Consider the following 12,776-nt stretch of genomic DNA (forward strand, 5'->3'; position numbering starts at 1 on the left):
TTCTCCCATATTTCCTTTTTTTCTTTCTTTCTTTCTTTCTTTTTTTTTCTTTTCTTTTTTCTTTTTTTCCCCAAAATTCAGTGTGTACCATCTTCATTTCCTTGAACTCTCTGGCTCTTGGTGACAGCTTGCTCGACAGAGACTTCTGCAGGACTGAGACGGGATGCAGGACATCTGCCACCTTTGTTCAGATGGGAGCTAGAACCAGTCCACCTTGCTCTAGATCAGGGATGTTTGTTCAAGTCTGCCTTGCCAGGTAATGCATGACCTCGGGCCTCCTATGCCTTGGTGAGTGCCTGCCTGTGCTCACTGAGCACTGCCTCACGTGTCCTGCGTCCTTGCAAGGAGGACCCCGCTGTCATGGCCAGGAGAGGGAATGGAACTGAAGCCTCCCTGACGGCACAGCTGGACACCCCAGCCTCCACACCTTCCCTTACCATCCTCTCTAGCTCCTGTAATTCTGGTGGGAGATCTTCAAAAGCTTGTGCCTTTCATCCCTGAAGTGGGGAAGGGTTTTATTTATTTTGTTAATCTGAAAGTTAAGAGGGTGGGAAGATAAGTCTGCAGCCCCACTGTTTGTCACATGGTCCCAGCTCGTTTCCCCTTGAGAGGAACAGGGCAGATGGAAGGCAGAGATGAAATGAAGATCAAAAGTAAGCAGTATGATTAAGTTTTTGATATAAGGATAAAACACTTATCACATCAAAGCTGCTGAAAAACACATTAAACGTTTCCCGAACATTTTGTGTCCACGTAAGCATTAATTGTACTTGCTACGGGGACGCTTGCGATGCCAGGCAGTGGAGCTGGAGAACACTGGTGGGGTGTTTACCTTCGTGGCCCTGCTGTGGTCACCGGCTGGCAGGAGGAAGGCCGAGCTGGCAGCCTCTCAGCTGTCTGCCAGCCCGCCGGACCTCTCTTGCTGCAGTCTGAATTGAGCCTGGAGAAACATCAGTGGGAGAGGAGGCAGGCTTTGTGCCGCTTGCTGGGTTCCTGTTCAACGTGTGGCTAGGCAGCCCTTCCTCCGAGTCATGCCCTGCTCAATTTTCCAGGTGGGTGCTGCTTTTCCAGAGGTTTTAAGATACATTTAGCTGTAGATTGGTGCGGAGTTTGTGGGTGGCTTCTCTCCCAAGCACTGGCGATTGGCTCCTTGTTTTGGCTCAATGAACCAAGTCCTTAAATATTCTGTGTAAACAGCATAATTTGTAGTGAGAAGTGTCTGGGGGCTACCTGCTTTCATCTGTGTTGAAATACTGTGGAGTCTGGGGCCACCTCCGGGCTGTTATTTCCAGGTAAAGTAGAAAAAGGTTTTGATTCCCAACATGGACTTTTTTTTACAAATATCTTATGATCTGGACTAGATTTTTTACTTGTTATGGTTTACACTAAAAAGGAAGCTTTCACTCCCTCATGTGATATTATCTCCCTACTTATGATATAGCCAAGAAAAGGGGAAATACTGCACTGGTTTGAGAGCGACGTATCAGAATCACAGAGAAGTTGATCAGAAGGGACCTCTCATGGTCTCTGGTCCAAGCCTGTACTCTGAGCAGGATTAACTGCAAACTGCTCTGGGTGCTTGGAGCCTTGTCTGTCTGAGCTCTGAAAATCTCCCAGAATGGAGACTGGACATCCTCCCCAGGTCCCTGTTCCAGTTGCACACTGCACTCGGGAGGATTTTCTCTTAGTTCAGCAGGAATTTCCCTCCTGCAGCCCGTGAGCGGTGCCTTTCGGCCGTTCGCTGTGCTCCCCTGGGAGGGGGCTGCCTCTGCCTACACCACCGGCCTTTCCCATGGTACGGGCCACTTGGTACAGCAAGGCAAATCTCCAGGTTCTTGTTTGCTTCTTTGTTTCCCCCTCTCAGTGCTTCCCTTGTTGTTCCTGTATTCTGTAGCTGATGGACATCATAACCCCATCTTCTGCCCACTGCAGCCAGTCCCGCACTCGGACTGTTTCAAAGCAAGATCTCATTTCTGTTTAGAGCTTTTGGAAAGACCACTTTGGAAACCGCATGAAGAGAAAAACAAAATCAAGGTGTGGCAGGCAGGAAAGTCACCGTCCTAAACTCCTGTCTGAGGAATGCTGACATCAGTTATTACCAAGAGTAGTAGTGCAAGGGGTTTTTGGTCTCTGGACAGAGTTGGTCTTCATCCTGCTCTGAGGGTAACAGTGTCAGACAGCAGTGAGCCAAAAGCCGTGAAGTTAAACCTTCAGGTTCACAGCAAAGGCACCTCATCTATGCCAGAAGTGTCGCTCCCTTCAGTGGCAAGTGGGGTGACAGCCAGGCACCAGCTCAGATCTGACACAGGCCTCGCCTGAAAGCTTGCGATCAGACCTGGAACTTCATGGTATAAAGTGAAATTTAATTTCTTAACGATACCCAAGAAGGATGCCTCAGCAACGTTTGTACAGCTGGTTTTATTCAGTTAGAAAAAAAAAAACAAGATAACTTTTTAAAAAGTATTACTGTGCATTTCAGCAAGATTTCTCATGTAATGAGATGCAAAAGTTCAGGCAAAATCCTGTTCAGATATGTTTCTATTTGATAATAAAAAATGGTGTTGACAGGGAGGGGTTGCACTGAATAAATTGTTACTTTGAGTTTTGTTCTACACCGAGGCCAGGATGTGCCCTGTAAGTTCACAGCTGTTTTAACTTTTTCTTTTTGTCATCTAGACAGCTGTATGTCCATAAGATTTATTTCTTGATCTATATGGACATATAATCTTTCTTGGGATTATTGCCATAGAAACAAGATGTAACACGGAGCGTGTTGGAAGTAACAAATGGGGTTTGGCAGTCTCTCCCATTTACTACACGGCGGCTGAGCTGTGTACAAAAAGCAGCAATTACTCGCTCTCAAAGCCTTATTAACAGGCACATCTGCACCATCATTAAAACTGGATACTTCAACTTGCATTCTGCCTGGGATGACACTTCGATGTTATGGTCTGTAAACTAAAATCCTCGCCATCTCGTTCGCTTTGCAGTTGAGGCAGGCATTTGTTTCCCTGTGGTTGCTGCAGATCCCAGAGGCAGCCCTGCTCCCAGGCGATGCTGTAACCCCGCCACTGGCTCTCGGGGAACGGTCCCTCCTTTGAAGGGTGAAGCCACCCCGGTTTTGCTCGTACAGCCTGATCTCCCGCTGTGCTGGGCTCGGCTCCCGGCATCTCCCGGGGCTTCGCAGCCGGCCTGGCTTAGGGGTGCTGCCCTTCCCCTCCTCGGTGGCCAGCATTGCTCTGAGCTGGCAACTCGCAGCAGCCTGAGCCCGGGGGAGTAGCTGGGTTGTGCCAGGCTGAGAGGTGCTTCTGCGTGCAGGGCTCTTTGGAGGAGTAGCTACGAAGTGCCGTGCGTGGGACTGAAGCTGAGCTGGCTGCCAGGGGTACAGCGTGCCCTGCAAGCGTGAGGGAGAAACATGAGCTCAGGTATTTAAGCCAAATCCACGGGGCAGCTTTGGAAGTTGGGTGGGATGGTAAAGAGGCAGAAAACGAGGTGGAGCAGGGTGAAGGAAACGGCAGAGAAGGATGCCAGAAAATAAGGTGTATCCGATGAGTGCCTGAGGCCGAGCACCAGCAGGCAGGACGAGCCGTCGCAGCAGGCAGTGTCAGCCTGTGGCCCTGAGCCTCCCTACGTGGGAGGTGCGTGTTGGCCCTGCAGGCCATGGGGTGCAGATCCTGCTCTTCCAGCAGGCAGAGGTTATGCTCAGGAGTTAGCTGCAGTCCTGGGAGATGTTTGGTAGCTGCTCAGGAGAGCAGAGATGGGCTTAAGGACTCCTCCCTTTTGTCGTCTCTCCCATCCTCCCTCACGTCGAGTTAAATCAAATTTCAAAGCTAATTGCCAGGTCACAGAGGGTTTGTGTGTTCAAAGAACCTTGGTCTGGATGATGCATTTGCTGACCTGGGAGTGAGCGCTGTCCTTGTCCCAGTCCCTGTCCTGCAGCCCAGCCTCTAGCCAAGAGCAGGGCTTTGAGGGGGCATTTTGGAGGCAGCTGGAACTGCTTTAAAGCCCTCAGGGCAAAATCTGTCCTCTCCCTGCACCAATGCAGAAACAAAACTTCTTTGCTGCATAGAAGAAATGTTTAAAGCTGATTGTAAGCCACAAAATAGAGATAGAGCCCAGAATGCAACCCGGACAGCCCAGAGAACTGAAATACAGGGAGCTTGAAACTGGGCTACGTGCTCCGAGCTTGCCTGGCCTCCTTTTCAAAGGTGCTGAGGACTCTGCAGCTCTAGTGAAGATGATGACTGCTCAGGATCTTTCTGAAGCATATACTTAGTACCTAAGTATAGATCTAGGGCTGACTAGCTTCAGGCTCCAAAAATAGTGCAGGTGTCTGCCTTCTTCCTCTTCCTCGCTTTTCTTCTTTGTCCTTTAATCTCTTTATCAACTCCCACATTCTCTGTTTCTCCAACTCTTTCTATTTACATGCTCTTCCAACTGATTTCCGCTCCTGCTGCTATCACTTGCTCACTCTGATGGCTCTCCTGTCCCATGGGAGCCACGAAGCATTTCACAAGACTCTTCCTGAGTCAAACCCAGGCTGGCGCTCCCTTTTCTCTCCCTCTCATCCTAAATCCAAAGGTGTAAATCAAAACATTTTCATGTCTATTTCCCATCCCAGGTGTGATCTGCTAATGACAACTCTAAAAGATGATATAACGAAGAGAGGATGTGAACAGGAAGCTCTCGTTATTGGCTTCTGGTTTTCAAATCAACCTGAAGACAGTTGTGGCTGTGAACCTGACGGATCTTTGCCTGATGTGAGCTTCTCTCTGTTGCAGGAAGGCATGCCCCAAACGCTGACTTCTACCAGTATGTTTACCCCATGTAGCTTCAGCCCTCATCTACATACTGCAAAAGAAGATGAACAAGGAGGACTGATCTTCCAGGATGGAAACCTTACCTCAGCATCTCTGGATGCTCTAATCCAGCATCTCATACCCACCACTGATTACTACCCTGAAGTAAGCCATTCACAGCACAATAAACAGCTTGTTTTTGATGAATTGGGACAGTGCTTTATGCAAAAGTGCAAATGTGTTCAATTTTGAATTAAGAGGGCTTATGTAAAGGCTGGGTATGTTAATGAATTGCTTTAAATGCTGTTTTACTCTTCTGTATTTGTTTCCATGAAAAACTAGATTGCAGAGTTGATACTGGCTTTAAGTAAGAGAACAGGGAGGGGAAAAGCCGTGGCAATGATGAATTAGTGATTTATCAGTAGGAGCACTGCAACAATAGCAGTGCATCCCAGAGAGATTTAGGTGAAGACTGAAGCAAAAAATTTCCAGTCTGAACTGGCATTAAATTAGCTGAATTTCCATAGCTGCTGAAGTCATCCAGGTTTCACTGCAGATACAAAGCGTTCCCTCAGTGACAACAGAAACGCTGCTTCTGGTGGCTTCTTAATTTACCTGGGGTTATGATCACAGTGACTTTGCAGTCACTGGACAGCAGGATCCGGACCCTAATCCTCAATCCATCAGTGAATATTCAGTGTTTCTCCATCAGCAGTGTGAGGATTTAAACTGTGAGCAGGTTTGTGGTCCTGAAAGCCATTGACTTCACTGGATTTTGCACATGCTCAGTGGAATTCAGCACAGAATTTTACTGGAAGACTTTCAAGTGCTAATATGTCCACGGAAAGGCTTGTATTTCAAAGCACCGCAGCAGCATTGACTTCTGGGCAGTTTAGAGAACTACTAAAGTTATCAATGCAGAGCAGACAGCATGTTTTAAATTACCCGCAGCTCAGTTTCTGATCAGCTAAACATAAGTAATAAAGAAGCATGTTAATTAAAAAAGAACAGAAAGGCAATAAAAATAGGTAATGGCCAGATTAGTCTGTGAGATTTTCATTAAGCAATGTGTGATAGGAAATACTACGCCTGCTGCTCAGGAGCATGGCTAGGTCTGGGGGAAATAAGATAATCCAGGCACCAGGGTGGGTTGGGATGCAAAGACTGAGGATTCATGCATATATTTTAATTTAACTGCAGAAATACTTTAAATAATCCCAGGATTTGTCCAACAGCCCTGCTTCCCTCAGGTTTACAGATGTGAGGCTGCATGTGGTATAGTTTAACTGATAGAAATATGTTTTGGGGAGTTAGTAGGATCAATGAAATGTTCCCTGAAGGAGGAAGAGTGAGACCTTCAGGGCGGTAACAAAATGTGATTCATGTGGGAGTTTCTGAGCTCGCAGCCCTGTACAGCACTGGGATGCCTGAGTCTACAAAATCAGTTTCCAATGGTCTCTGTGCATTCCTGCTGGTGCTGTCTCCAATACCTGGGCCATCTTCTGCAGAGTGACCTGCACACAGTCTTCTCTGCACCTTTGCACAGGGTTTGGGCAAGCAAGGTTTGGACGTGGTTGCTGTGGACGTAGGAGGTGCTGCTGCCTCCCGTGCCCACTGCAACCAATTCTGTTTGAAGGGGCCAGGAATCAATGGCTTTTAGACACACAGCTCTGTTCTGTCTGTGCCAGTGGAAATAAAACCATGGAGTTCAGGGCTTTTATGACTAATATTACCACTGCGTGGCTGGCTTACAGCAGGTCTGCTTGACTTTCTCCCACAGAAAGCCTATATCTTTACATTCCTGCTGAGTTCCAGACTCTTCATCGAACCCCATGAGCTTTTGTCCCGAGTTTGTCACAAGTGCATTGAGCAGCAGCGGCTGGATGACCCCGTGCTGGACAAGGTTAGTTGATCTTTACAAAAATATGAGGCATTTTCAACAGGCAGAGTTCTGGGGCTCTGCCTTGTGGCTTTGACTCCCTTTGGATTGAATGAAACTTTCTCACAAGTGTGACGGTTGTTGAGATCCTGACATTGAGGCATCTTACTACCCATGTCCCAGGGCAGTGCCCCAGCCACTAGGCACTTCAAATCTTCTCATTTCCCTTTCCCACTGTCTCAGTCTTCCCAGGTGACTTTCCTTCCTAACTTCTTTAAGGCTTTGAAGCCTGCAGGATGCCAGGAGGTAGGACGTAATCCTCACACACTGTCAATTGCAGGTGTCGGCACACTGCTCCCTCTCCCATTTTTACTTAATGCGTCTGACCTTTTTCTTTCTTGCTTCTGGTACAGTATATAACCGTTCCTTTTGGCCTTACCTGTCACCATGAACGCCACGTAACAGCATGCAGCTACCCGCTAACCTCCCGCTGCCGGCACTGCCAGATTGTCTGCACAGCCGTGCTGCCGAGCGGCGATGTCTGGCACACCAGGAGCGAGCTGAAGCAGTAGTGAGGCTGTGACAAGCTGACAGAATGAGCAAATCCAAGCTGTTAGTGCGTCACTGCTCCTCCTGTTTTGCCCTAGCGACTCTGCAGACCAGTACAGTGTATACCAACACACATGCGTCCTCTGGCAGTCCCACAGGCACTGTGATATAGGTGGATCCCACTGGATCGCACTCAGAGCCTCAGTGCGTGATGGAAGACCTCTCCAGTACACTACCTGGAGCAGGAGATGCATCTTGAGTGCAGTGGAGAGGAGAAGAATGTGCATCAGTTGCAATTTTCAAAAAAAAAAAAAAAAAATCTGGCATGATTCTCAGGATCAGCTTTCCCAGCTTTGAAACATGATGTTTTTGGCATCGGTGTTCAGTCACCAACATCTGAGTGTACGTGCTTCTTTTGGCCTATGCAAACCTGGGCAACTGGTTGCAGGAGTAGCAGGAGCTATGCCTTCACTGCACAGTACAATCAGCCAGACTGCAGAGGAGTCTAGTATTTAGGTTGCACATACAGTGTGAGCTGCAAATATCTGTGTGAGGTGCAGCATCCAAAACAGTTTTTCTGAGATGTGATGGATTCTGTTCTCTGATGCTATGCCAGATGCAAATTCAGGAGGATTTAAAATGTGAGCATTCCAAAGCTTTGCTGCTCATTAGACCTTGCAAGAAATGAGAAACATTATCTTACTATGATCTCAAATCTACCTAAAGTGGATCTGCATTTTGGACGTCCCTGTAGTAACACACAGTTGGTGGGACAGCTGATTTTGTGTTACTGAGAGTGGGGCTGACTTTGAAACTGCACATCAGTAACCTCCCATCCCCTGAGCCATGTCCTCTGACTTGCACCACGTCCTCTCCTTCCATTCGTAATAGCAGTTTATACAGCTGGAGCAAATGTCTCCCCAGACCTTTGTAGTTTCCAATAAAGCTTTCCCTTTAGCAGCCACCTGCTGGTCTTTGAGCATGAGCTTAATGCTAGCTGACAGCAGTTATTTTTAGAGATGTGGTTCATTGAAACCTGTTGTTGGTGGAAAGCTGAAATACGTGTTTCAACCACCTTGGTTGAAAAGCAGAGAGCTCAAGAGTATAATTTTTCCTGATTACAGGGTACGCTTTAGCTACAGTACGTAAGATGCAAAAGAAGGCTGTTTGTTTGGGTCTGTGTTTTCTGTAAATAAAAATGCAGTTTGTTGTTTAACGCGATTTCCTTTTCCCATGTTCTTGGATAATGGAGGATGAAAGCTTTGGAAGCAGCTGCACTGGCCGTCTGTTGAGATAATAGTATGGCACCAATTGTGCTGTTCCCACATATTTCCCTCCTTGTTCTGTATCATCCTGACTGTTCCTGCTGCTGCATCCTCACATATAAATCTACACCAAAAGCAAAGTGGGCACCAGCTGTGTGTTCTGTGAGTGGGTGTCCTTATCCTATCGTGACCTTGAGCTCATGTGGGAAGAGCACAACGTTGTCAGTAGTCCAGGTAAAGTTACTAAAGGGCTGGTGTTTTGTCCAACTGTTCTTCCTCATGTTATATATGCCACCGGTCACTAAGCAGTTTTTTTCATCCACACGGAAAGAAAAGAAGCAAAAGACTCACCACTTTGTTGGTCAAGAGATACGTGATAATAAATTTTGGGGGAAAAGGATGAAAGCATAGGAGGGTTGTAAGTTCAACGGAGAACACATGGTTCAAATCAGCAAAAAGGCCAGTTGTTTTCAAAAAAGGTACAAAGGTTGCACCAACAAAATGTCCAGCCAACTACAGACTGGCCAATTGCATGTGCAGAATACTCAAATCTGCATGTAAACCAGATTGTTGTGCGTGCATCTAAGTACTGGTATATCTGCATGCCAAAATGTGTCATTTGTGCAACATGCCATTAGTTTGCATGTGTGCAGATTTTTCAGGTGCAACTCTTAAGTGTCTTTGAAAATCTGGCCCCCCATTCAGTAAGATACATATTTGCTGGGACTTTAATGAGTAAACCCATTTCAATCCCTATGCATCGTTCTGGTTTCCATTTCAGGCACGGATCAGAAAATTCGGACCCAAAATCTTACAGTTGCTGACAGAGTGGACAGAAACATTCCCGTATGACTTTCAGGAAGAGCGGATGATTGGCCACCTGAAAGACATGATTCACAGGATAGCCCCATGTGATGAGGTGAGGATGGCTGACTTGTGACATTGCGTGGAAGTGTTCAGTTCATTTTCCCACCTGGTTCTTCCTTTTCCTCCTGATGTTTGCCACTTTTCTAGGAACTCTGCCTTGGAGCTCTTACAGTTCTGTTCTCCTCTAATGGTTATAACTTGTAGTAGCTTCCCTGAAAGCTGTGTCTCTCGGTGTAGGTACTCCTGTGGTAGTAACGCAGGGAAACATCAGAGTAATCAACAGGACTCATCTCCTGCATACTCCTGTTTTACAGACAGAACATCTGGTACATAGCATAGACTGAAAGTGGTGCTTTTTATTTTTTTTTCTGTTGCTATTTGAATCCTAATTCAAATAGCAACAGAGGTGTGATCTCCCAAATTATAGTCTAGCAGAGGAGTGAAGTATCAGGACCTAAGAACAACCATCCTGCCCAAGCAATGGCTTAGGGAGCACTTCAGGATGTTTAATATCGTGAATGGGGAGTGGAACAAGCAGCTCATCATCAAGTGATATTGTGGAACTAAAAAAGATGATCAGTTGCTTAAAGGTGCCTGACAAAGGCTTCCTATCTCTAAGAAAAGGAGTGGTTGTGAAAGTGGAACCACTTCTCATTCCTTACCTTACGTGTCTTCAGTGTGGTAACTGTCTTGAAACAATCTTTGCATTTTCTCATCTTTTTCATTAGTGAATCTAACAAGGGTTCAATTTGCACACTCCTGTCCTCTGTGAGAGCGTTCACAGGCCCCGTGCTTGAGCTGGTTGATATGGTAAAGCTGGCACCCAGACAGAAGGCAGACAGACACAGAATGGCAGGCAATGCCACTGGGATCCCCGTCAAGGTCCACATGATCTGTGGGCCAAAATGTAGATCCTGTTGAATCCAGTCTGTTTTGCTGACATGGTGAGATTGCAAGGGATGATTCTTACCTTTAGCAAAAAAATACAAATGGTTATGGGCACATAGATTCTCTGGGCGTATAAAAATGGCAGAAGACAGCAGTTTGTAGCCCTCTGGGCAGAAAATCAATCTATATAGTTACACGGTCTTGGTGTTCAGTTACATGAGCTGTGTGTGGCAGAGGAGGACACAGTCAGCATCTGTGAGACCTGCTTCCAAATTCAGGTGGGTGAACTCCATAAATTAATTCAGAAACATTAAAAGTACCACAAAGTCCATGAAAATAACAAGGATAAGAGCAAACAGCGCATAGAGAGTTTCTAATTACTTCTAGGTTAACCGTGGGATGTGGAAGGACTCAGTCCCATTGGCAGCACCAAGGTCAGGCCACAGATGTGTGCAGTTCAGTGTAACAAAGTGCACGATACCCAGTAGGGCAAAAGAGGGAGGGTGGAGAGAAAAAGAGAAAGAATTAGCAGAGCTGCAGCAAAACGGAAATGAAATTGAGCCCTCCTACCCACATGAAACACAAGAGAAATGGAAACAGCTGCTCTTGGGCTGGGCTGGCATCACAGCTGGCACTTTTGGGTGGCTCTCGGCTAGCATGGCTCGGCTGACCAGACTGCAGGAGAGATGGGGTGGGAAGGGGAAGCTGCGTGACACTTCTCTGGAGTCAAAGGAAACAAAAAGTGCTCCCAGGAGGGGCCCAGCTCCATCGAGCAGTCAAAATTCTTCTTCATGGGAAGCAGGCAATGAACTTGCTCCTGCCAACTGTCAAGAAAGGCACCAGTATCTGAACTGTACAGACCTACCAAAATCATGTCTACTGGAAAGAAGGAACCAGCCAACAGGGCAAATAGCAAGGGCTTTATGGGGGTGTTTTAAAAGGCTGCTGCTTTGTGCTAAGTACCTGCCCCGGTAAAGAGAAGTAAGTGGTACAAATCAACCTTCTGCGTACAAAGCAGTCATTTATTTGCCTAACCTGGGCAGATGCTGCACACCTTTGCTTTGGAGCATGCCTAGATGAGCAATGACGTTCCTGGGTGCTCTGGGGGGCCTCAGACTGGATTAGGTTCAAATCATTGTTTTTCAAATACTGCTAGGGACTATAATTGCAAGTAATTATGCCTGAGCGAAATCAATAATTAATTTAAGAACAGCTCGTATCCTGCAGATGCAAATTTCCTTTTTTTTTAAGGGGCAGCACAAAGGAGTGGCGGTGCCCAGTAGTTGTTTGGAAAAAAAGTTGTTCCTATTGCGGATGAGAGAAATTAAAGATGGAAAGATTTGTGAGGTCATCTGGTCCATGTAGGTTAATGCAGCATTTTCCCCTGCAGTGTGTGCTTCTGTCCTTTGTGTAGTCCAGAGGCTCCGTGATGTGCTGAGGAAGGTGTCCATGCTGAGAAGCATTTCTTAGTAAGTGCTGTGATTTGCATTTAGAGTTAGAAATTTTAATTAAAATTTGAGCTCCTAAGCCACCTGCTGAGGCCTGCCGTCTTCAGAGTAACTTTCCCAGTAAAGAATGAAACATTTTCTTTAAATATTAAACAGTAGTAGGCTTCTTTTGACTGTTAATGTGGCAATGAAGTGAAATAGGTTGACAGAGTCCCACACATGGCTCCTGTACAATGGGGGGTCACTTGGTGGCAAGGTAATTATCAGCACGTTGAAGGTAATGAACAATGTTGTTTTCACCTACTGAACATAGTTTAAAGGAGGCAGGAAACACTTTTAAAAGGGCAAAAGCAGTTTTTAATTTTATTTATTTATTTTCTCCCCTAATACACAGAAAAGGTTTCTGGGTGAGTCTCTCAAGAGCTCTCTTTTATGAATAATCTTTTCCGAGTCCATTAACTCTCTCATTTCATTAAGCTATCTGGTTGGCTTACCCAAATCTTTGTCTATTGTTGCCTATATCAAATTTTCTGTGTTATATTCCCTATTACAGTAGATGAAACTAGATCTCTTGATGATGGTGTGTTGAAAGACTTGCTAAATATTCATGTCTTTCAAACAATTCTGCTGCTTTTTGGCTTTTCATCCAAACAATGAAGAATTTGACACTGCACAGACATGGCTGAGCAAAGATTTCTCATCCAAACTCCTCTTTGAAAGCAGACTTGGTTTTCAGCTATTTTTTTTAGCCAAATGCTTTATACTCTAGAAAAGTTTGGCTTCTGAGATTAATTTCCGTGTTTTCAAAACACGTTCACAAAATGCCAAAATATGTCACTGTGTGATTTTCCACTAAGAATAGTGTTCTATTCATAGACCTTGGTAGGCTATTCTGAGTTTTGCAAACATACCTGGATGTAAGCTGGAGAAATATTTAGACGGTATTCAGTAGTTCAGGCCCAGAATGGCCTTTGTAAATCAAACGTGTGACCACCTGTTTGAGCAAGGACTTACATGAAGAAGACCAGCAGTCTCTTTTCCTTGAGCTGGTGCATATCAGGAACAGATAAAAAGTGAAAGA

General features: G+C 45.9%; 1 protein-coding gene across 3 annotated transcripts in view; it reads left to right on the forward strand.

Moving 5' to 3' along the window:
• The window catches only part of RASGEF1C (RasGEF domain family member 1C), a 69,969-nt gene that overhangs the window by 37,097 nt on the left and 20,096 nt on the right, over nt 1-12,776 (forward strand). For all 3 annotated transcript variants that reach the window (XM_035338429.1, XM_035338428.1, XM_035338426.1), the window contains exons 2-4: nt 4,782-4,964; nt 6,580-6,702; nt 9,274-9,411. In XM_035338429.1, coding sequence (XP_035194320.1) covers nt 4,788-4,964; nt 6,580-6,702; nt 9,274-9,411 — 438 coding nt within the window. In that variant the 5' untranslated portion in view covers nt 4,782-4,787. The remainder of the gene's footprint in view (nt 1-4,781; nt 4,965-6,579; nt 6,703-9,273; nt 9,412-12,776) is intronic.

This window comes from Oxyura jamaicensis, chromosome 13 (assembly GCF_011077185.1).
Source record: "Oxyura jamaicensis isolate SHBP4307 breed ruddy duck chromosome 13, BPBGC_Ojam_1.0, whole genome shotgun sequence".
NCBI lineage: Eukaryota > Metazoa > Chordata > Aves > Anseriformes > Anatidae > Oxyura > Oxyura jamaicensis.